Source organism: Microcaecilia unicolor, chromosome 10 (genome assembly GCF_901765095.1).
Source record: "Microcaecilia unicolor chromosome 10, aMicUni1.1, whole genome shotgun sequence".
Classification (NCBI taxonomy): Eukaryota; Metazoa; Chordata; class Amphibia; order Gymnophiona; family Siphonopidae; genus Microcaecilia; species Microcaecilia unicolor.
In genome coordinates this window covers 75,029,616-75,053,915 of record NC_044040.1, presented here as the reverse complement: position 1 = coordinate 75,053,915, position 24,300 = coordinate 75,029,616, and the positions used below count along the sequence as shown (strand labels likewise).

At 42.2% G+C, this 24,300-nt stretch overlaps 1 protein-coding gene across 3 annotated transcripts in view; it reads left to right on the top strand.

Annotated features, from left to right (window-relative positions):
- The window catches only part of LRIG3 (leucine rich repeats and immunoglobulin like domains 3), a 156,001-nt gene that overhangs the window by 56,373 nt on the left and 75,328 nt on the right, over window positions 1-24,300 (top strand). For 2 of the 3 annotated variants that reach the window (XM_030216699.1, XM_030216698.1), the window contains 2 exons: window positions 23,486-23,617; window positions 24,062-24,205. In XM_030216699.1, coding sequence (XP_030072559.1) covers window positions 23,486-23,617; window positions 24,062-24,205 — 276 coding nt within the window. Of the gene's footprint in view, window positions 1-15,780; window positions 15,841-23,485; window positions 23,618-24,061; window positions 24,206-24,300 lie in introns of those variants that run through there. The other variant, XM_030216700.1, reaches the window with a different exon arrangement.

Genomic DNA, 24,300 nt, shown 5'->3' with positions numbered 1-24,300 from the left:
TGTCCAGGACTAAAAGACGTTTTGGTCTCGAACTGGTTCAATCATGACTAAGTCACAATAAGGTGCCCTAAATGACCATATGACCACTGGAGGGATTAAGGCTTGACTCCCTCCCACCCCTCCAAAGATGTGAAAGAAACAATACATACCAGCCTCTATGACAGCAAGCAAGCAGGTCCCTGGTATAGCCTAGTGCTCAGTGCAGTGCACTGTAGAGAAGGGGACCCAGGCCCATATTCCTCTCCAACTGTTACACTTGTGGTGGCAAGTTTGAGCCATCCAAAATACAAAAAAAACTTACTGTACCTACATATGTGGTGGAGGAGTGGCCTAGTGGTTAGGGTGGTGGACTTTGGTCCTGGGGAACTGAGTTCGATTCCCGGCACAGGCAGCTCCTTGTGACTCTGGGCAAGTCACTTAACCCTCCATTGCCTGCCGCATTGAGCCTGCCATGAGTGGGAAAGCGCGGGGTACAAATGTAACAAAAATAAAAAAATATAGATGACACCTGCAGGCATAATGGCTACTGTAGTAGTGTACAGTTGGGTACAGTAGATTATTAGTGGGTTTTGGGGGGCTCTCAAACAATATAAGGGGGTATCGAACTGTGTAACTGGGGCCTGTTATGTGAAGTCACTGCAGTGCCCCCTAGGATGCCCTACTGCTCTGCTGGGATGTCTGTGTGTCCTGTCTACTATGAATGCTGGTCCTCCTTATGTCCCAATGGCATGTTTTTGTGCATTTCTCCCTTGGAAGTTTTTTTTTTCCTGAAAATGATCACAAAAGAAAAACGCACCGAGCACAAAACATCTAGAAAATGGACATTTTTGAAACAAAAAATAGATGTTTTTCTGGTTTGAAAATTGCTATGTTTGCCATTTGATTTTTGAATGTTTTAAGCAAAATGTCCAAAATCAGATTTATTTATTTGGATTTATTTACCACCTTTTTGAAGGAATTCACTCAAGGCAGTGTACAGTAAGAATAGAACAAACATGAGCAATAGGCAATTAACAGCAGTAAAAATATTCAAATAACAATACAAAGTATGTCACAGTATACTACTTAATCAAATATTTAGAGCAAATTAGTTATTAGCCCTATACCTCCAAGGATATCATTTCACTATTTAAATTATAATCATTTAAAAAAATTGAAGCCTCATAAACCCAGGGTACCACATGTATTGGACAACTCCTTAATAGGCTCTTATCACTGACTCCAGCCACCTCCGAAAACCCCTGCAGAACCAACTCCAAAAGGACAAAAAAGTTCTGCAGCAAAAAAACAGAGGAACTAATACTAAATCCCAGAGGCATAAAGTCAATATCAATAACACTCAAACTTTCAAAAATTGGAAGAGGTAATCCAAAAGTAAAGCATGTGCACAGCAAAAACAAATCAGGGTACTTAACTTATCCACCCGGGTGGTAATGTCTTCTATCCCACATCAAGGGAGTGCACCCCTTAATTCTGCTCGAACCACGTGACTAATTTGTTTTCTCGACAAAGGAACCCTTATGTTTCACTACTTCATCAGGAGAAAATACAGCACAAGATTCATGGCTTCAAAAATGACTACCACCTAAGTAGACGGTAATGGCCATGCCCCAAATCATCTGACATCACTTCCTGTAAGACAACCCTACTCCGTACTTCTGTTTATTCTCCAATATTCACCCAATGCTTCAATAAAACACTTCCCATTCAAGTTGTCCATTTAATCCTTTAGGAGCCACAGTCTGCAGTTTGTATATTAATTTCTGTTCTTTTTGATGTAAGCATCGTGAAACATCACCTCGTCTACCATTATCTCTCAGTTGTTCTATAACCATATATCGCAATTGATTAAACATATGACCTACATTTACACAATATTTTACTAAGGCATATGTAATTTTTCTGCATGAATTCCATGTTTATGCTCAATTAATCGAGTTTTCAACGTTCGTTTCGTTTGTCCAATATATCTAAGGCCACATGGACATGTGATCATATAAATAACCACTTTTGAAGTGCAGTTTGTAAAGCATTTAATATAAATCCATTTATTATGTATATTGTCCCAAACCCTTGTGATCTCCACCATGATCTCACACACAACACAGTTACCACATTTTACATGACCCCGATTTTGAGTAACTCTCACCGACCAAATATCTGAACAACACAAAACATCTGCCAAATTTGCCCGCCTTGAATATGATACCATACATTGCTTCTGGGCGAAAACCTCATGGGTCGATAAAATATTCCAATGTTTATGTACGATTTTAGCTACCTGCGGAGATAAATAGGTATATTGCATTATACATGGAATATTTGCCTCAGACGATTTCTGCTGTTTAGATTCCAATAAAAATTCTTGATGGTTAAACAGGGCTCTTTTATAATCATGTTTAATAATTTTCTTAGGATACCCTCAATCAATTGATTTGCTGCCTGTTTGTACTTCACAGAGGAATCACATATTCGTCTGTAGCGCAAGAATTGTGCAAATGGCAAATTATTGTGGGTATGGATCGGGTGCATACTATCATATGCCAAAAGAGTATTTCGGTCAGTGTTTTTTGTATAGATGTCTGTTTCCAATCGTCCATTATTATTTCTGTGGAATGGGAAGTATGTTGGCATTTAATGGTAGGGTGGCAAGCATTTAAAACTAGCACAAATTGGTTTAACAGATTTCCCCACTTCCAATATGATGAAAATATTGTTAATAAATCGCCACCACCATGATGCATACTGAAATAAAGTAAGGTTATATATTCATTGTTCTTCCAAATTTATTGACCCATGAGGTTTTCGCCTAGAAGCAATGTATGGTATCATATTCAAGGCGGGCAAATTTGGCAGATGTTTTGTTTCATTCAGATATTTGGTCGGTGAGAGAGACTTAAAGTCGGGGTCATGTAAAATGTGGTAACTGTGTTGTGTGTGAGATCATGGAGCAAGGTTTTGGGACAATATACATAATAAATGGATTTGCATTAAATGCTTTTCAAACTGCACTTCAAAAGCGGTGATTTATATGATCACATGTCCATGTGCCCTTAGATATGTTGAAAACTCAATTAATTGAGCATAAACATGGAATTCATGCAGAAAAATGACATATGCCCTTAGTAAAACATTGAGTGAATGTAGGTCACACGTTTAATCATTTGCGACAACTGAGAGATAATAGTAACATAGTAGATGACGGCAGAAAAAGACCTGCATGGTCCATCCAGTCTGCCCAACAAGATAAACTCGTATGTGGTAGAAGAGGTGATGTTTCACGATGCTTGCATCAAAAAGAACAGAAATGGATATACAAACTGCAGACTGTGGCTCCTAAAGGATTAAATGGACAACTTGAATGGGAAGTGTTTGATTGAAGCATTGGGTGAATATCGGAAAATAAACAGAAGTACGGAGTAGGGAGGTCTTACAGGAAGTGATATCAGATAATTTGGGGAGTGGCCATTGTCAGTGTCTACTTAGGTGGTAGTCATTTTTGAAGCCATGAATCTTGTGCTTTGGAAGAGAAAGACATTGTTTATCTCTATTTTCTCCTGATGAAGTAGTGAAACATAAGAATTCCTTTGTCGAGAAGTGAAAAAGCAAATTAGTCACGTGGTTCGAGCAGAATTAAGGGGTGCCTTCCTGGATGTGGGATAGAAGCTGCAGAGCTTTTTTGTCCTTTTCGAGTTGATTGGTTCTGCAGAGGTTTTCGGAGGTGGCTGGAGTCAGTGATGAGAGTCTATTAAGGGGTTGTCCAATACGTGTGGTACCCTGGGCTTATGAGGCTTCAGTTGTTTAAAATGATTATAATTTAAATAGTGAAATGCTATCCTTGGAGGTATAGGGCTAATATCAAATATTTAGAGCAAATAGGTGATTTGTTTCTTGGTAAATTGCTCTTGAGTAGATTTCTGTATTTTTGATAGATCAATAGTATACTACTTACAATGTCAACACAATACATAGAACATTTTAATTGATAGTGAAGGATAAAGCAAAGATGTAACATATAGATAGGTAAGAGAATAAGAAGAGTTAGAAATTAAGGTGACTGATTTAAAGAAAGTTGCACACAAGGTCAGAGAGATGGTTAAATATCATCTCAACTAGGGTAGGATTGGATTGGATAAACATGTCATGCTGTAGTATGTGCAGCCCAAGTCACTCCTTGTGTGCGTGAGTGAGACTAACAAGTTAGTTACTTCTTCCATTAAAGGCCTGGTTGAAGAGCCAAGCTTTCACCTGCTTCCTGAAGTAGAGATAGTCTTGTGTTAAGTGGAACCTTTCAGGCAATGCATTCCAGAGTGTGGGCGCTACTCCGGATAAGGCTCGCTTGTGGGTATCACATCATGCAATCTCTTTTGGAAAGGGTGTGGTTAGTGATAGTCCTTGGGAGGACCTTAGTGTCCTTGTCGATGTGTGGAGGATCATCCTATTCAGGTACTCAGGGCCATTCCCTTTCAGAGCCTTGAAGATCAGATGTCACTTGCAACCTTCTATGAGTCTTGCTGCTGCATTCTGAATCAACTGAAGCTGGTGCAGGCCCTTTGTAGTCAGACCATTGTATAGTGCATTGCAGTAATCTAGTCTTCATGTTATCATTTCATGCATGACTGGGATAAGATTTACCTTCTCGATGTAAGGAGAGAGGCAGCGTAGCTGTCACACATAGTAGAAGCAGCTCTTGAAGGTTGCTTTAATTTGGGGAATCAAAGTACGTGTTGAATCTAACTTTATTCCAAGGTTCCTGACTTGTGATTTGAGGGGAGTTTGTACTTCCCAAAAGGGATTTTGATGTCAAGTATGTACGTACTTGTGTTACGAACCCAGAGAAGCTCAGTTTTACTTGGGTTCAGGCAAAGTTTGTTGTGTTTAGCCCAATCTTGAATTGATGTTAGACAGGTAATCATTTTATTCAAGGCTGTAGGTAAGTCAGGTTCAATGGATTTTGACGTCATATTGAAAATGCTCCTCCACATGTCATGTCTCTCACACACCTGGGAATAGAAATAAAATGCTGTCTTATATTATTATACTGCCTGTCTTTATTAATGCTAGTATTTTTGAGAATGAGTGACTTTCTGTGTAGCTTGTTATGTTGCTTATTCAGTTCCATTAGGATAGACCCAAAATTTGATACAAGGGCCATTATCCTGCCAGTTATGAGAATTTCTGTTTTATAAAGTAGTACTGACACACAATGAGAGCACTGTGTGAGCTGTGTCTCTAACTAAAAACTTCACACTGCAATTTAGTAGGCGTATAGTTCAGGAAATTGCTGGCCTCTGCTCTTGCACACTTTGGCATGGAAAATTTTATTTGTTATTCAAGTAATTGTCGGTTTTAATACCTTGTTAGTAATTAGCTTATAAACAAAATAATAACATGCAAACCAAAGACTATGTGACCTGTTATCTAACCCATAGCTTTTATTATTCAGATTATTTTTGCACCTGTGATTAAAAAGTAATTTGCTCCACTTATCCTAAATGCATTTAAATAGTGGTATTCTAAAAGTGCAGTATTGAGTACAAACCTTATTATATAATCATAATTATGTGTTAATTTGAATCTGTATTTGTATTGTGGTGCTGTAAGACAACCATTGTGTTTAAGTTCTAGTGTCATTTGATCATTCTGTTTTAAAATTTTTAGAGGTATTCAAGATTGTAATTGATCTTGTGACTGCTGTTTCTGACGTCTTTGGCCCTTTCTCCCTTTAAGTTGTTTCTGAAGGGAGGGCATAATCGAATGGGGTGCCCAAGTTTTAGAGATAGTCTTCCCCGATTTTCAGCGATAATGGAAACCGAGGACGCACACCTCAGAAATGACCAAATCCAAGCCATTTGGTCGTGGGAGGAGCCAGCATTCGTAGTGCACTGGTCCCCCTGACATGCCAGTACACCAACCGGGCACCCTAAGGGGCACTGCAGTGAACTTCAGAAAAAGCAGCCAGATGCATAGCTCCCTTATCTTGTGTGCTGAGCCCCCCAACCCCCCCCAAAAAAGAAAAACCCACTCCGCACAACTGTACACTACTGTAGCCCTTAGGGATGAAGGGGGCACCTAGATGTGGGTACAGTGGGTTTGTGGTGGGTTTTGGAGAGCTCACATTTACCACCACAAGTTTAACAGGTGGGGGTGGGATGGGCCTGGGTCCGCCTGCCTGAAGTTCACTGCAGTACCCACTAAAACTGCTCCAGGGACCTGCATACTGCTGTCATGGAGCTGGGTATGATATTTGAGGCTGACATAGAGACTGGAAAATTTTTTTTATTTTTTTTAGGTTGGGAGGGGGTTAGTGACCACTGGGGGAGTAGGGGGTGGTCATCCCCGATTCCCTCCGGTGATCATCTGGTCATTTAGGGCTCATTTTTGTGGCTTGGTCATAAAAAAAAAAAAAGGACCAAATCGGCCAAGTGTTCGTCAGGGATGCCCTTCTTTTTTCCGTTATCGGCCGAGGACACCCATGTGTTAAGCACGCTCCAGTTCCGCCTTTGTTATGCTTCTGACATGCCCCTGTGAACTTTGGTTGTCCCCGCGACGGAAAGCAGTTGAGGATGCCCAAATTTGGCTTTTGATTATGCCAATTTGGGCGACCCTGGGAGAAGGACGCCCATCTCCCGATTCGTGTCGAAAGATGGGCGCCCTTCTGTTTTGAAAATAAGCCTGATAGTCTGAGAAAGCATCTAAGACCAGTTGGAATGAGGATTGAACCATAAATAGAAGATTGGCTGTGTAGGAGGGCTTGATTCTGTTGGGATCAAATCCTTGGTTGAGATAAGGAAATACTGCTTTGGCATTTGAGCCAGTGGAGTTTGGAGGAAAAAGATATATTTCAAAGGCTTCCATGTCTGCACCTGAAGAGTTGTTGTAGTCAAGATTCATGATGCTGCATTTTTAGCATTAAGGGGGGAAGTTTATTGTTAATTACCTTTTACAGTGCCTTAATTTACTGCTAGATTCAGCAACCTGCAATATCTCTGTCCTGCAGGAAGCTGAATCCCATTTTAAAAGAATAATGCTACTTGCAAGCCACCTCTCAAGTAGCATTATTCCAGAGGCCTGGGAGGATCGTGCTGCAAAGTTGTGGCCTGATGCTCCCAAGCTCCCCTTTGACTCTTGAACACCACGCACCACATGGTGCAAGCCCTCTCCCACTCCTTCCACCTCCCTCTGGGGCCATATACTTAAAGTAGCTACCTGCTGAAGCATTGGTGATTCAAGGGGTCTTCTGGCAGGAGCAATGCCAGTCACTCATGCCCTGTCCAGTGCTTTCCACAAAATGGCATTTCTAGCATTAGTCTTGTGCAACTACCGTGAAGACCCCCTGGAGCACCAGTGCTTCTAGGTAGTCACTTTAGGGATATGGCACCATGTGGTTGTTTATTTCACAGTAATGTTTGGCTCTAACAAGAGTTGCGTTGTATCAAAGAGAGCTTCCTTTTCAAGTTCATAAGATGTAACATGTATAGACAACCTATCCAGGTATGCTTGAAAATTCATTTTGGTCAAGCCTTTGGCTCCCAGTGCAATAGGAAATATTTCTGTAGCTTTCTACCATATTTTCTTGGTCTACTACTACTACTTGACATTTCTAAAGCGCTACTAGGGTTACGCAGCGCTGTACAATTTAACATAGAAGGACAGTCCCTGCTCAAAGGAGCTTACCATCTAAAGAACAAATGTACAGTCAGTCAAATAGGGGCAGTCTAGATTTCCTGAAAGGTATAAAGGTTAGGTGCCGAAAGCAACATTGAAGAGGTGGGCTTTGAGCAAGGATTTGAAGATGGGTAGGGAGGGGGCTTGGCGTAAGGGCTCAGGAAGTTGATTCCAAGCATAGGGTGAGGCGAGGCAGAATGAGCGGAGCCTGGAGTTGGCGGTGGTGGAGAAGGGTACTGAAAGGAGGGATTTGTCCTGTGAGCGGAGGTTACGGGCGGAAACGTAAGGGGAAATGAGGGTAGAGAGGTAATGAGGGGCTGCAGACTGAGTGCATTTGTAGGTAAGAAGGAGAAGCTTTAACTGTATGTGGTATCTGATTGGAAGCCAGTGAAGTGACCTGAGAAGAGGGGTGATATGAGTATATCGGTTCAGGCGGAATATAAGATGTGCAGCAGAGTTCTGAACAGATTGAAGGGGGATAGATGGCTAAGCGGGAGGCCAGTAAGGAGTAGGTTGCAGTAGTCAAGGTGAGAGGTAATGAGAGCGTTGACGAGAGTACGGGTGGTGTGCTCAGAGAGGAAAGGGCGAATTTTGCTGATGTTAAAGAGAAAGAAGCGACAGGACTTGGCTATCTGCTGGATATGCGCAGGTCTCTAACAGCAATTTTTGTTTCTTACTATTTTATTAAAGTTTTCATAGTAAAATTACAGAAACATGAACAATAATATTGTGAAAGTTATTAACATGTGACAAAGAGGAAGTAAGAGAGAAAGCATTAATAACTACAACTGATTGTCAGATACACTGCATATACACATTATAATTACATATGTGACTATGAATGGGCTTGTAAATCTTGTATATAAGACTGAGTAGGTGATCATAGATTCTTTTTGCTTGCTAATTCTCCATACTTTTCCTCTGATGAAATTCCATTTTCTGATGTTGAAGTACATATTGCCACCAAAACCAGATATTTAGAAGCTGTGCTGTTTTCCTGTTTGACAAGATGAGTTTCTGAACAATTGTCAAAAGGGTGTCAAATAGTTTAGTCTGCTGGTCTGTAAACGATATTTGTGAGGAGGAAGATTTGAGAATAATTAGTGCATATGGTATATCACAATCAGTGGCGTACCTAGGGTAGTTGACACCCGGGGCCGGTCATTTTTTAACACCCCCCCTCCCCCCCCCCCAAAAAAAATCCAGTGCTAGGCATGCCGAGAATACAAAACACTCAGGACCTTTAGAGCAATTCTACCATACCATAAAGCAGTCATTTCTACGAGTCACACAAGGAAAAGGAAAGCATCTTAAACACTACAGTGAGCACTAGAACATCAATTCACCTATTGTAAAACGAAACCAGACAGAATAGTACAGATCGTAGATCCTGCACAGTCAATGCCAACTGAAAGCCATGTCTTTTTCCCAAACACAGATACACCCTAATCCACTATAGGATAAGTAATCATAAACTTTCTATTTAGACAAAAATTAAACTGAACCCTCAATGCCAGACTCTGCATACAATGCAACACCACAGAAACAGAAACTGTCCCCTAGTACTGTGCAAAATATAAAGACAGCAGATGTAAATTTGAAAAAAACTAACAAGTACCAATCACCACTTTACAAATTAACAAATAGAAATAAAACAAATATAGAAAGTAAAATAATACCATTTTATTGGACTAATACATTTAGCTTTCAGAGGCCAAAACCTCCGTCCTCGGGTCAGTACAGTATAGTGCTGTTACAGTATCTTATCCTGACCTGAGGAAGGGGGTTTTGTTCTCCGAAGGTTAGTCAAAATGTATTAAAATTAGTCCAATAAAAAGATTACCTTGTTTACATGTTCTATTATAAACATTTATTAACACAGCTACAATACTACTTTATCCTAAAGCAAAAAACAAAAATATATATATTTTATTTACAGTTTGTTGTCTCTGGTTTCTGCTTTCCTCATCTTCTTTTCACCATCCAGCATCTGTCTTCGTTCTCTGCCATCCATTGTCAGCCCTCTCTGCTGTCCCCTCCATCCAATGTCTGCCCTCTCTCCCTGCCCCTTCCATCCACATCTGCCCTCTATCTCTGCCCCTTCCATTCACTGTCTGCCCTTTCCCTTCCATCCACTCCACTGTCTGCCCTTTCTCTCTACCCCTTCAATCCACCATTTGCCCTCCCTCTCCCATCCATCCAGGGTCTGCCCTCCCTCTCGCTCCCCCTTCCATCTAGGATCTGTCCCCTCTCTCTCTGCCCCTTTTTTCAGCCCCCAGTTCCAGTCCCCTTCTCCCCTCCCCTTCTCCTGTCTGTGACCCCCACCCCAGTCCCCTTCTCCCCTCCCCTTCTCCCATCTGAGACCTCCACCCCAGTCCCCTTCTCCCCTCCCCTGTCTGAGACCCTCACCCCCAGTCCCCTTCTCCCCTCCCCGTCTCCCATCTGAGATCCCCACCCCAGTCCCCTTCTCCCCTCCCCGTCTGAGATCCCCACCCCAGTCCCCTTCTCCCCTCCCCTTTTCCCCTCTGAACACCCCCACCCCAGTCCCCTTCTCCCCTCCCCTTCTCCCATCTGAGATACCCACCCCAGTCCCCTTCTCCCCTCCCCTTCTCCCGTCTGAGACCCCCACCCCAGTTCCCTTCTCCCCTCCCCCTCCCCTGTCTGAGATCCCCACCCCAGTCCCCTTCTCCCCTCCCCTTTTCCCCTCTGAACACCCCCACCCGAGTCCCTTTCGCCCCTCTCCTTCCCCACATCAGTCCAGTTCTCACTACTGTCTGAATCGGCGAAGCAGCATCGCAGGCAGCGCCTCGTCTTCCCTGCTTGTAAAAATCAAATCTCCTTCTCCTCGTCTTGACGTCGACTCGGGCCTTCCAATCAATCACTATGTCCCGCCCGCCCTCGCGGAATTTACCTTAGAGGAGGGCGGGACATAGTGATTGATTGGAAGGCCCGAGTTGACGTCAAGACGAGGAGAAGGAGATTTGATTTTTTCACAAGCAGGGCAGGCGAGGCGCTGCCTGCGACACTGCTTCACCGATTTTTGTTTAAAGGAGGCGGCGGGAGCGGAGCGCCCCCACCTACTGGCACCCGGGGCGGACCGCCCCCACCGCCCCCCCCCCTTGGTACGCCACTGATCACAATCACATATATCACTTAACCAGCAGACTAAATTATTTGACACTCTCTTAGCAATTTGTCTCTAACAGCATTTATTTATTGCTGGATATAAAAAGGATGTCCTAAAATGGCTGCAAACAGCCCAAAATATAGCAGTTAGGTTTGTCCTCAAGGTATTATGCAAGATGCACTGGCTGCCCATTAAAACCAGGATTATTTTTAAATTATGTTTTTTTTTCTTTCATATATTATATGACATGATGCCAGGATTACATGCAACCCTTAATAACTGTTCCCCTATGTGTCATAACCTTGGTTCTAGGGACTACCTGAAACTTCATCTTCCAGATTGCAAGAGAGTGCATTATAAGTTGGTTTACTCTGTAGATTTTAGATACCAAGGTGCTAAGTGGTGAAACTCATTGTCAGTGGCAATCAAGATTCAGCCTGATTACTTGGTATTTTGCAAAAGAGTGAAAATGTTCCTGTTTGAGAGGTTTCTACCCATTGATGTAGCTTGTTAGATTCGATATATATGTTTAAAATAAAGATATTAGAGGTTTTGGCCACTGGATGCAAATGATTGATTACATACAGTAGTTTCAAGGGTTTAGCTTGCCACTGATGGACATCTGATACCTCCAGGGTTTTTTTTCCTCTTTTTTAGTGGTGTGTCACAGATGTTTTCCTGTTCCCTTGGGTATACGAAGAGACCAATCTGATGGCAGAGTGTGGTAGCCTAAATAAAAATCCAGCACAGAGAACACTAGTTTTCTACAAAAACGCACCAACAACACAAGAGTGGGGGGAAAACAGCCAACCATGGTGTCCAAGAAGACCAAAGTTTATTCTTCAACAAGACTTGTTGACACACGGGCCATGTTTTGACATGCAAAGCCATTGTCAGGGGTTCTTATAAGCCAGCAGAACAAATGTGAATAGGTTGGAGAATCAAAGATAAAACACAAGCACATTTGTTCTGCTGGATTATACGTACTCCTGATGAAGACTTTGCATGTCGAAACACGGCTGTGTTGGGTCATTATATCAGCAAGTCTGTTGAAGAATAAACTTTGGTCTTCTTGGACACCTGGTTGGCTTTGTTTCCCCCCACTCTTGTGCTTTTAGAGTGTGGTAGATTGACAATTCTGTCCCTTTAACTTGTTGAGACCTATATGGTAGGGTAACAGTGCGCTTGCTGTAATATATTTTTTTTTAAGCAGAACTTGAGCATTTCTAATAAGACATTTGTTAAAAAAAAAAAAGGATTGGCCCTTAGTGTTGGATTTTTGACATGCCTTTGAAACACAGTAGGTTGCAGACTTCTAGTCATTTGATATGGAAAGGGACCTGAAATCTTTGCTATTTGTTAGTTACAAGCTACAAAGTTAACTGAGCATATAAAATAACAAATTTTGATTTGATTTGTCCTACTTAGGTTTGTCCAAGCACAATCCTGTCCTGAACTGGTTTTTGTTAACTCTTTTTGTCGAACTTAGAACTCTTTGGGGAAACTGTGCTTCCATTGTTCCAGTTCAGAAAATAGATCTTTTAGTTTGAATTCATTGTAAACATTTGAGCTTTATTAGCCCTTTAACTTATAAGGAAGTAAGCTTCATAGAAAGCACAATATCTGGGATTATTGGATAACTACCAGAACAGGTTTAGAAGTAGATGGCATAAGAAATATAGGGAATTCAGTCTCAGCCTTGGATTGCTCATCTTTAAAACAAACAAACAAACAACCCCAGCTCATCTGTGTGTATATGGTACATAATAGAGTGGCTTTAAAGTCTACACCCACTTCTAAAATGTTCACCTTTTGTGACCTTAAAACACGGTTTCATGTATCCACACATACTACCCCACGACAAGTGAAAAAATGTATCCCAGGAATTCATAGAAATTATCTTTTTAAAAATGTGGACTTTATCAGTTGAAGTACTTCTGTGGCAATCCTAAGTACCAGAAGCTTTGGTGTAACTAATCTTTTTCAGATACTTGCCAAACAAATTGGGCCTATTTGTGTTAAGCTGTATAGATTTCACGTGATAGGATTATTTGACAGCTCATGTTAATTCCCTTTGCTGGGTTATGCAATTCAGAGCAAAAACCCAACAATGTATACAAAAGAGGTGGCAAAAGAACTCTGGGAATATGTTGTAAAAAGCCCAGTTCAGGGGATGGGTATGTAAATTGAAGTATACCTGACTATCCTCTGGAGCAAATTCAAGGTGATTTTGGGGCCCTTTTACTAAGCAGCATAGGCACCTGTGCACGCTCAACGCGCATCAATTTTGACTTACCGCCTGGCTACCATGTGGCCCTTGCGGTAATTTCATTTTTGACGTGTGTCCGCTATGTGCGCCGGAAAATATTTTTCTGGCGTGCGGGTGGTAATCAGCATTTTACGCACGTAGACCATTACCATCCGGTTACCGCGTGAGACCTTACAACTAGGTCAATGGCTGGTGGTAAGGTCTCACACCCAAAATGGACGTTCGGCAATTTTCATTTTGCAGCATGTCCATTTTTGGCAAAAATAAAAAGGCATTTTTTTACAGGTGTGCTGAAACATTTTTCTGTGCGCATTCAAAACACTCGTCTACACTACCGCAGGCCATTTTTCAGCGTGCCTTTGTAGAAGGGCCCCTTTATTAAGAAGACCATCTTCCCAAACTGGATGACTGAGCAAGGAGAGGATGGCCAGTAGCAACTTAGAAAAAGTTCCGTGGACAGTGCTGTATTTCCTGCACAGCAGGATGGCAAGAAGAAAGCAATTGCTCAAGAAAGCCCGCTTTGACTGTTACTTGAAGTATGTAGATGAACACTCAAGAGAAAGTGTAGCCATATAGCAAAAGGTTTGTGATGTGAAAAAACTAAAATAGACACTTTTGGCCTGAATACAAAGCCTGGTTTGATGCAGACCCAACACATTACATCATCCAGAGAACACATCCCTATTGTGAAGCTTGATGGTTGCAGCATTATGTTATGGAAATATTTCTCAGACAGGGATGAAGGCAATTGCCAGGAGAGAAAAAATAGTGAATAGATAGAAATAGTCCCGGAGAAAAACCTGTTGCCCTTTGCAACTAAGCTGAAAGTGGTGTGGAAGTTAATATTTCTGCATAATGACCCAAACTATGGAGCCAAATTTTACAGTGGAGTGGCTAAGGAACAAAAAAATAAGGGAGTGGAGAGCTGGTGCTGCCTGGGGTGAAAGAATTTGCACCCCATTGAAAAGAGGAAACAAACAGGCACTTTGAGGGATACCTTCAGCCATGGGTAATATCTTTGGATCCCGACTGGGCTTAAAATCTTACCCTACCACAAAAATTTTGGAGTAGAGATTTGGTGCTGCTTTTCATGGAAGAAATCTGCACCCCCATTGAATAGAGGACCCAGACACGTGAGGGACAACTTAAGCTGTGAATGATGCCATTGGATTCCAAATGAGCTTAAAGACTTAACCTACGATGGGTACATTTCCAAAGGAGCATGGCCGAAGGAACACATTCTGCTCCTTTGGAGCAACTGAGGAGCATAGAACATGGGCCTATCTTCTCCTATGATGGGGAAGATTTAAAATGAGGGTGGTTGCCCTGTCAAGTTGGTTTGGATTACTGTGAAGAACCCTATGGATCTACAAGTGACATTGAAGGTGGAAGGAGTGAAACCAACTGAAATTAAGTGTGTTGTTCCTCATTGAAACCTTTATCTTCTTGAGTTCTAGAACACCCCCTCCCTAAATTGGGGACTTCTGCAGCTGTACCCCTGAAGAGGTGGTCTGGCTGCTGGACTCTACTACTCCTTGTGTGAGTGATTCTCAAGTAAGCAGCTCCCAAGAGATGGATATTGGGAAGGTTCTCTTCCACAAAGCAGTGGAGTTTCTATCTGTTTTCAAGATCAGGCTACAGTTGAGAAAAGCTCAATGGGAGAGGAAAGTACCTTAATGCACTTAAGGATGGTTGTAACTAGAACTGAGAGAGCTCTGAAAAGACTGTATGACAACTGTATACTGAAGAAGTTTCTGTTAAAATTGGTGAATAAGAACAGAGAGTGGCTAATTTAGAACAGCAAGCTGTAAAGTTGGATACACAATTGATGTTTTACATACGACTAACTTCACAGGTAAAAGATTGTTTTGACTGCATAATAATTTGGATACATTATATGATTGCTTAATTTTCCAATTACTCATTATCTTGCCCCTGTAAAACTATTTAGAAAATCTGTTAAAGAAGTGTTGGTGTATTCAGATGTGAGATTTGATTAATTTGTATTGTCTGCTTAAGGTTGTTTGAGTTGAGGGGCAACAGGGTGAAACAAAGGATCAGGTTATTTCCCAGATAGTTTAGATTTAACTGCCTTCTTAGAATCATCACAAGATGAAATTCCTATATGAGACACTTTATTGGTTACTCTGCCGGCTGAACTTCAGAATAAAATATTTTAAAAATGTATTTTGGGAAAAAAAAGAATGTTCCTTTTTGTGGGCAGTGAATTAATATTTTCCCTGACATGGCCAGACCTACTCAACTACATAGAAAGGCCTTTTTTAGCATTAAGACCTGGAGTTTTGGCCTTGGATGCCACCTTTTCCTTTAGGTTTCCCTGTAAATGTCTGGTCACATCAGGTGGAATACGTTATGTGTTTACAGACTCGTCTCATTTGGAAAGTTTTTTTTTTTTCTTTTCCTAAAAACAGTATCCAATGTTTCCAATAATTCATGATTGGATTGGATTTGAGTAATGGAATGATTTAAATGTTTTGGGGGTTTTTTTTTTTGCTGGTATCCTCCTTTCTGGTTTACTTTACTTTGGTGTATGCTCTGTTTCACAGTGATGTAGACTACTTAAAACATTTGCTGTTTTATGATTGCTTAGTTTTTAAAAAAATGGATTCATTTTCTTTTATGACCCATTTTGAAGCCTGACCTCCATCCAGTTGTGACGTAACTTGAAGAATGATGTTCATCAAGTCTTCCCCAAGGAACATTTTGCAAAGAATATTCTAATAATAATAAATCTACATGTGCAAAGTTGATGGAGGTAATAGTTTCTCTGATGGGATATGCTGGGGGTGGGGTAGTTTGGCTGTGGTAGGAGGAAGGAGTGTGAGTGTTGGAGGGAGGGAATATGCACAGAGCAGGTGATAGGGGTGGGAGGGTGTGGTGGTGGTGTGTAACTGGTGTGTCATTGAAATAAATGTTCATCACTTACTGTCACTAAAAATTTGTCTTGAGTCTTTGCCTGGCTCAGACTCTTGGCTGGTGAGCACTCTGCTCTGGTTCGTGGCCAGGTGGTGGAGGGGGTTCCTCATCATCTTGGTCTGGGGCCTGCTTCTCAGGTTGCTGTGGATCTTCTGGGTGTGCTTGTCCTCTGCACAGGACCAGATTATGGCCTACATAAAGATTTTGGCAACCTTTTCAGGGTTGTACATAAGCTTACCTCCAGAACGATCTAGACATCAGAATCTGGTTTTCAGCTGTCCAAAGATGCGCTGTACCATGCCACGTGTGGTCCGATGTCTGTCGTAGTCCTCCTTTGCCCCTGTTTGTGGGTGCACTATAGCGGTCATGAGCCAGGTCCGCTGTGGGTAGCCTCTGTCACCTTTGGGGAGAAGCAGAATGAGAAACATGGATGTGTATTGTCTGGAGTGGGTACCTTATGGAGGTGGTGTGGGAATTGTGGGTTGTGGAGTGACCTAGAAGAAGACAGTGCTGAGAGTTGCTGGGTGGAGGAGGTATGGGTTTGGCTGAACCATGTTGCATTTACCTAGGAGCCATCCGCCGGTCATCTCCCCTCGGTCAAACCTGCGTAAGATTCCAGATTGCTGTAATGTGTAGGCATCATGGGTTGAACCTGAGTATCAGGCACACACATCTACAATCTCCCCCTGGGCATCACACACAACTTGCATATTCATGAAGTGGAATGCTTTCTTATTCCTATAGGTGGCCTCTCTTGCCCGAGGGGCTCTGAGTGCGATATGTGTGCAGTCAATGATGCCTATGACCGAGGGGAAGCAAGTTATGTGATAGAAGTGAACCATGTTGTTCTGCAGGGCCTGGGGGGTGGTGGGGAAGGTGATGTACTCTGAAGTGTGGGTAAAAATGGCATCAAAGAACTGGGTGAGGCAGTTTGAAATGGCAGGCTGGGTGAGGTCCATTTTGACAGCTAGCACAGACTAGAAGCTGCCAGTAGCCAAAAGAGAGAGAGAGGCAGTGATCTTGATGTGGACAGAGATGGGATTATTCCTAAGGGTCCTGGCTTGCAGGAGGGGTTGGAGCTGGTCACGAAGGTGCTGAATGGCAGCCCTGTCAAAGCAGTACCTTTTGAGACTCTGCTGGTCAGTAAGATCTAGGAAATGGGTACAGGGCCTAAAAACTCTGGGATGTGAGTATCTCCTGTGGCTCCTCCCCTCCAAACTCTCCACCTTCTCCAACATGTGAGCCACCTATGCATTCAGTGCGTCCATTTCCCAACACCACAGGTGCAACCCAATGACCCGAGACACAGCACTCTGTTCACCTCTCCCTACCAACCTGGTGAAACCCAACATCAACAAACACAACCTGACATTCTCCACCAGCGATAAACAATGCAGTCACACACAGCACATAGCACAGCCACACAGCAATCACTCTCTCAGCCACTGCAAACACTTGTGCCGCACATTCACTTTCTAACCAGCCACCAACTGTCATCACAAACACACACACACACAGCAGCAGCACGCAGGACAAAGAGAGAAACCCAGACAGACACCAAACAGGTAGGTGTAATGAATAGAATGTGGGCTTGGGGACAGTGAATGGAGGGGGAGGGGATGAGGGGAGATAGAGAGGAAGGAGTAGTTGTAGCTTGGTGGGGGGAGGAACTAGCAGGGGGTAAACAAACTGAGAAGGTGAGTCACAGAGGAGGAAAGTCAGGGAATATAAGGGTGAAAAGGTTCAGACTAGGGCGGACAGACAAGCAATAACACAGCACTGAACAACTCTCAACTTTCTCTCAAACCAGCTATTCCTCCACTTTCCAACTCCACAAAACCACCATTGGCTCTAAACACAACTTTGCTGTTACCCCAGATGCTTTTACGTGTGGTCTAAGTCTGTACATTTGAATTCCCGCCAATGTGAAATCATTTTGGTATCCGTTATGCGCTGGAGACATTCATTCCGTTAGACTGCCCAAGACACCCCTTCAACATGCCCCCTCTTGAGACGTTCTAAACTGGATGCACTAGCGATTTAGACTGGGGTTTGTTTTCCATTTGTTTGATTATACCATTTGGACGTTTCCCGCTAAGAAATACATCTATCTTGCTTTTAGACTGCTTTTTGGACGTTTTTCTCTTTTGAAAATGAGCTGTTTTGTAACCTATGGAACTTTGTAAGTTTAAGTGTTTTGAAACTGAGCCCCATTGTGTATCTAGATTTTCAGAAAGCTTTTGACAAAGTACCTCATGAGAGACTCCTGAGACGATTAAGGTGTCATGTGATAGGAAGCAATGTCCTTCTGTGGATTAAGAACTGGTTATTGGACAGAAAACAGAGGGAAAGGATAAATGGCCATTCTCAATGGAGACGGGTGACTAGAGGAGTGGCGTAGGGATGGGACCATTGCTATGTAACATTTGTAAACTAGTAAAAAAGTCCCGTTTCTCACACAAATGAAACGGGCGCTAGCAAGGTTATCATGTAATGGCGATTATGTTTTTAAGGGAACCGTTAGGAGAAATGTTCTGTCATGATAAATAATAATTGGGAAGGGTATATAATGAGTAATATGCTCCAGGGGTATGAGATACGGATTATTTTATCTATTTTTTTTGTTTTAATCTTTCTTTTTTTGTGATTTTTATTTATAGTATTTTTAAAAAGACACAGAGTACACAGACTCCACCCATGTCCAGCATTTCTCCTCTCTTCCCTTCCCTCCATCCATGTGCATCTCCTTCCTGACTTCCCTCACCTCCATCCATCCATGTCCAGGAACTGTCCATTCTCCCCTGCCCTCTCTTCAATCCACCCATATCCAGCAAATTTCCTCTCTCCCCTGCCCCCATTCATCCATCCATATCCAGTAATTCTCCTCTATCCCCTGCCCTCCCCTCCATCAATCCATGTCCAGCAACACTCCATTCTCCCCTGCCCTCTTCTCCATCCATCCATATCCAGCAAATTTGCTCTCTCCCCTGCCCCCTCCATCCATCCATGTCCAGCAATTCTCCTCTCTCCCCTGCCCTCCCCTCCTGTCCTATCTAGCGATCTCTTCTCTCCCTCTGCCCTCCCCTCCTCTCCTGTCCAACAATATCTTCTCCCCTGCCCTCCTCTCCAATTCTAGCCATCTCTTCTCTCCCCCTGCCCTCCCATCCATGTCCAGCGATTCTCCCTGCCCTCCCTCAGCTCCCTGACAGCCGTCCTCTCCGTTCCTCCCCCCCCTGCACGTTTAACCCTTTTACTTTCAGGCGCAGCGACGGCAGTGAAGAGGACAACACAGCTTCTCCCTTCCCTCACACAGTGTGCTACCCTCGCGGAAACAGGAAATGCATCATCGCAGAAGGCGGGACACTGAGGGAAGGGAGAAGCTGGAGGCGAGCCCACTGTGTTGTCCTCTTCGCTGCCATCGCTGCGCCTGAAAGTAAAAGGGTTAAACACACGCAAGGGGGGGAGGAACGGAGAGGAGGGCTGTCGATTGGGGAGCTGAGGGCGGGAAGAAGCTGAGGGACCGTCCGAGAGCCCCCTGACTGCAGCGCTGCTGCACCAGGCAGCCCTGCGTTTGGGGGACAGCAGCCAGGGGAAGGTCACTGTCTCCCCAAGCCTCTTATACGGGGCGCCTATGACTGTCTTCCCATCCCATCCATGTCCATCAATTCTTCTCTACCCTGCCCTCCACCTCACTCCCTCCCCCCCTCAATGCCCCGCGATTCTCTCCTTCTGACATCTCGCCTCCAGCGTACCCTTCCCCCCTCATTGTTCCGCCCTCTGACATCATTACGTTTTGACGCAAGGGCGAGGCAATGAGTGGGAATGGATGTTATGAACCCAGGCATCCAGACATAGAATTTTGGAGGTGCAAATTATTATATAGGATGATCTGGAAATCGGAACGACAAGTGAGGTGATTTAATTTGCAGATGACACAAAAGTATTCAAAGTTGTCAAAACACATGCAGATTGTAAAAAAAAGTGCAGGAACACCTTAGAAAATGAAGACTAGGCATCCAAATGGCAGATGAAATTTAATGTGGACAAATGCAAAGTGATGCACATTGGGAAGAATAAGCCAAATCATAGTTATCTGATGCTAGGGTCCACTTTAGGAGTCAGCGGTCAAGAAAAAGACCTAGGTGTCATTGTAAACAATATACTGGAATCTTCTGCCCAGTGTGATCAGGTGGTCGAAAAAGCAAACACAATAAAAGGAATTATTAGGAGAGGGATGCAATATTTGACCAAAAATATTATAATGCCTCTGTATTGCTCCATGGTGTGACCTCACCTTTAGTATTGCATTCAGTTCTGGCCTCCGTATCTCAAAAAAGATATAGCAGAATTAGAAAAGGTTATAAGAAGAGTGACCAAAATAATAGAGGGGGTGGAACTGTCCTCATATGAGGAAAGGCTAAAGAGGTTAGGGCGGTTCAGCCTGGAAAAGAGACGGCTGAGGGGGATATGATTGAGGTCTACAAAATCCTGAGTGGTGTGGAGAGGGTGGAGGTAAATAAATTTTTCACTCATTCAAAAAGTACAAAGACCAGGGGACACTCAATGAAATTGCATAGAAATATTGTTAAATCAAATAGGAGGAAATATTTTTTTTAACTCAAAGAATAGTTAAGCTCTGGAACTTGTTACATAAGTACATAAGTATTGCCATACTGGGAAAGACCAAGGGTCCATCAAGCCCAGCATCCTGTTTCCAACAGTGGCCAATCCAGGTAACAAATACCTGGCAAGATCCCAAAAATGTACAAAACATTCTATACTGTTTATCCCTGAAATAGTGTATTTTCCCCAAGTTCATTTAATAATGGCCTATGGACTTTTCCTTTAGGAAGCTGTCCAAACATTTTTAAAACTCCGCTAAGCTAACCGCCTTTACCACATTCTCTGGCAACAAATTCCAGATGTGATGGTGGTTAGCATAACTGAGTTTAAAAAAGGTTTGGACTAGTTCCTGGGGGAAAAGTCCATAGTCTATTATTAAAATGGAGTTATGGTAAGCCATTGCTTGCCCTGGGATTGGTTGCATGGAATGGTGCTACTAATTGGGTTTCTGCCAGGTACTTGTGACCTGGATTGACCAGTGCTGGAAGCAGGATACTGGGCTAGATGGACCACTAGTCTGACCCAGTATAACTATTCTTATGTTCTTATGATAGGACGGAGGGAACATATAAATGGATGTGGGAAGTGTCTTCAGGTGACACTGATGTCAAGGCCTACTGTGGTGGGAGGGGGCAGAGGGCTTTCATAAAATGATAGGTTTTAAATTCTACCTTAAAACGTTCTAGGGATGGTTGAAGTCTGAGATGTTCTGGTAGCTTATTCCAAAGCTCAGTCCCTTTTATGGAATAAATAGTGCATGGGTAATGTCTATGAAGGTGGCGGTCACTAGAAAATGTTGCGTTGAGGATCAAAGGGACTTTGTAGAAATATGCAGAGTTTGTAGTCAAGAGAAAACCAGGTTCCCTGTAGAATTAATTTTGGAAGACAAAGGAGTAGAAGCTTCTAGGTGATACGGTAGGAATAGTACATGTACTTGGGGAGTACAGTATATGTGGAAGGGGGCAAGGAAATATTCTATTTGATTGACTTAATTGCAATGTCATTCCATAAAAATACAAGAGTGGTTGGTGATGGAGTTCTCTTACTATGAGGAAAGTGCAAGTAGTGTTTATAAGTTATAGGATTATGGGACTAGTCTTATGGTTTAAGCTGTAATGCTGGAGAAGCAACATATAACACTTGGGGAAAGAGAGAAGGAGATAGCTGCTGCTACTACTACTACTCAACATTTCTAAAGCGCTACCAGACTTACACAGCGCTGTACAGTCAAACATGAAGAGAGACCGTCCCTGCTCAAAAGAGCTTACAATCTAAAGGACATAACAACAGAGACAATCAAATTAGGACAGCATAGTACATCTGATTACACAATAGTTCATAGGGACAGACTAATAGATCTAAACAGCTAAAGACAATTAAGGTATGCAAATGCATAATACAGCTGAGTAACCTTATTTGATATGTTCTCCTGGTATGACATAAAACTTCTGAGTACCTTTTTTTCCCTCCCGCCAGTGATGCTCTCACTTTAAAATAGAATAGTTTGGTCCAGTGTTATGCTAGATAATAAGGGATCCTTTTACAAAGGTGTGCTGAAAAATGGCCTATGGTACTGTAGGCGTGGGTTTTGGGCACACACAAAATCATTTTTCAGCGCATCTGTAAAAAAGGCCTCTTTTGTTATTCCCAAAAATGGACGTGCGGCAAAATCAAAATTGCCGCGCTTCCATTTTGTGTCTCAGATCTTACCGCCAGCCATAAACCTAGCGGTAAAGAATTTGGGCGGTAAGAACCTACGCGTGTCAGATGCCACTTGGCGCGCATCTGAAAATAAAAATTATTTTTCAGATGCGCGTAGTGGACGTGCATCAAAAATGAAATTACCGCAAAAGCCACGCGGTAAGTTTATTTTGGCGCACATTGGGCGCGCATAGGTGCCTACGCAGCTTAGTAAAAGGAGCCCTTAATATCTTATCCTAGTTCATAGAGACCAGTTCTTTTCAGGGCATTGAATCATGCAGTCTCTAGCTCAAGATAATGTTGCTTAACATCTAACAGGGAACCAGTTTGATTGTTTACAATAGTGCTGTAACGTAACAAGGAGTTGGCCATAGACAATGATGAACCACATTGATGAATAACAAAGTTGAGTTTATTGAACATCCTGATACTGATCGTGTTTCAACTTTTGCCAGCGTCATGGGGCAGTGTATAGTGATCTCAAACATAGACATTGATTGTGAAAAAGGGAAGTAAAAGCAATGTCTTATTGTTGGCAAATGATTCAGGACTACGAAGACAGTGTCCTCCTTAAAAACTATGAAAAGCATCAGCGGGTGATGCGGTAAACTCACCGTTGTTGTTCATCAGTAGATTGGAGTGGAGGAGTAGCCTAACAGTGCAGTGACCTGAAAACCAGTGGAAATGAGTTTGATTCCCACTATAACTCTTTATAACTCTGAGTAAGGCACTTAACCCTCCATTGCTACAGGTAGAAAATAAGTATAATATGAGCCACTGCTTTACTTGTGGTTCATTGTGACCAGCTCTTTATTTTCTGTTGTGGTGGTCTTTCTTGGTATTCATCCCATCCCCCATCCCCAAGTGTGACTAGAAAACTTGTAACTTTTATTTTCTTGCTAAATTGTGTTCCTTGCAATCACAAATCATCATTCCATGCAACTGATTTAGGTTCTATTTTCTTAAAAGCTTCCAAACACAGAAAGAAAAGTGTATTTACTTAGTTTAACTCAACAGTATGAAGCATGTTGCGTATTCTGAGAACTAATTCATGGTAGAACCAGGTTTAGAAGTTCTAACTCTTAGAACACTAGCCCTTCTAAATGAACAGATATACTCTGTTAATACATTATTCATTGTCTTGCATTTACATATTGTAGGACCAATAACAAAATTGGTGAGATTTTGCCAGAACAACTGAGACCCTTTCAATCCCTAGAAACCTTGGATTTGAGCAACAATATTATTTCAGAGCTTAAAACACCATTTCCTCCTCTTCAACTCAAATTTCTGTAAGTATTACTATGTTTACATTTTATGAAGCATGGCTATAAATGTTGAATTCATTAAAATGCGAAAATAAACATTTTCAGGTAATTGTATAATAGCAGCCTCACTTAATTCATGGAACACTTTTGTGGCTGTGCACCCTAAGCTTAATTATCTAGACATTCAGATGATCCTAGTCTCTTGTTGTGTTTGCTGAACAGTGAAAACAAGTGTCCACTTGGTAGAAGATCTGTTTTTCTTTTCACTCTTATCTTTTAATATTTTAACTAGCTAATGATGAGGTAAGACTAGATTTTTCTAAATGTGTGTTCAGATTCTGTGAGACAAATTGTCTTGGGGATTTTTCCATTTTAGTTTTAAAGAAAGTGACATTTTCTTTAAAAAAAAAAAAAAACTTTTCAGTGAGAAGCTGAAATCAATGAATTTTTAATATTTTGTTTCAACAGATATATCAACAGCAATCAAATAACAGCCATGGAACCTGGAACGTTTGACAATTTGTCTAATACCCTTCAGGTGTTGAAATTGAACAGAAATAAAATTTTCTTCATCCCTCCAAAGATGTTTAAACTCTCCCATTTACAGCATCTGTAAGTATATCATGTCATGAAATCTGTTCTTGATGCATAGTTGTTCCAGTATTAACAAGCTTAATACAATTTAGAAATGCTATCAAGATAAGGAG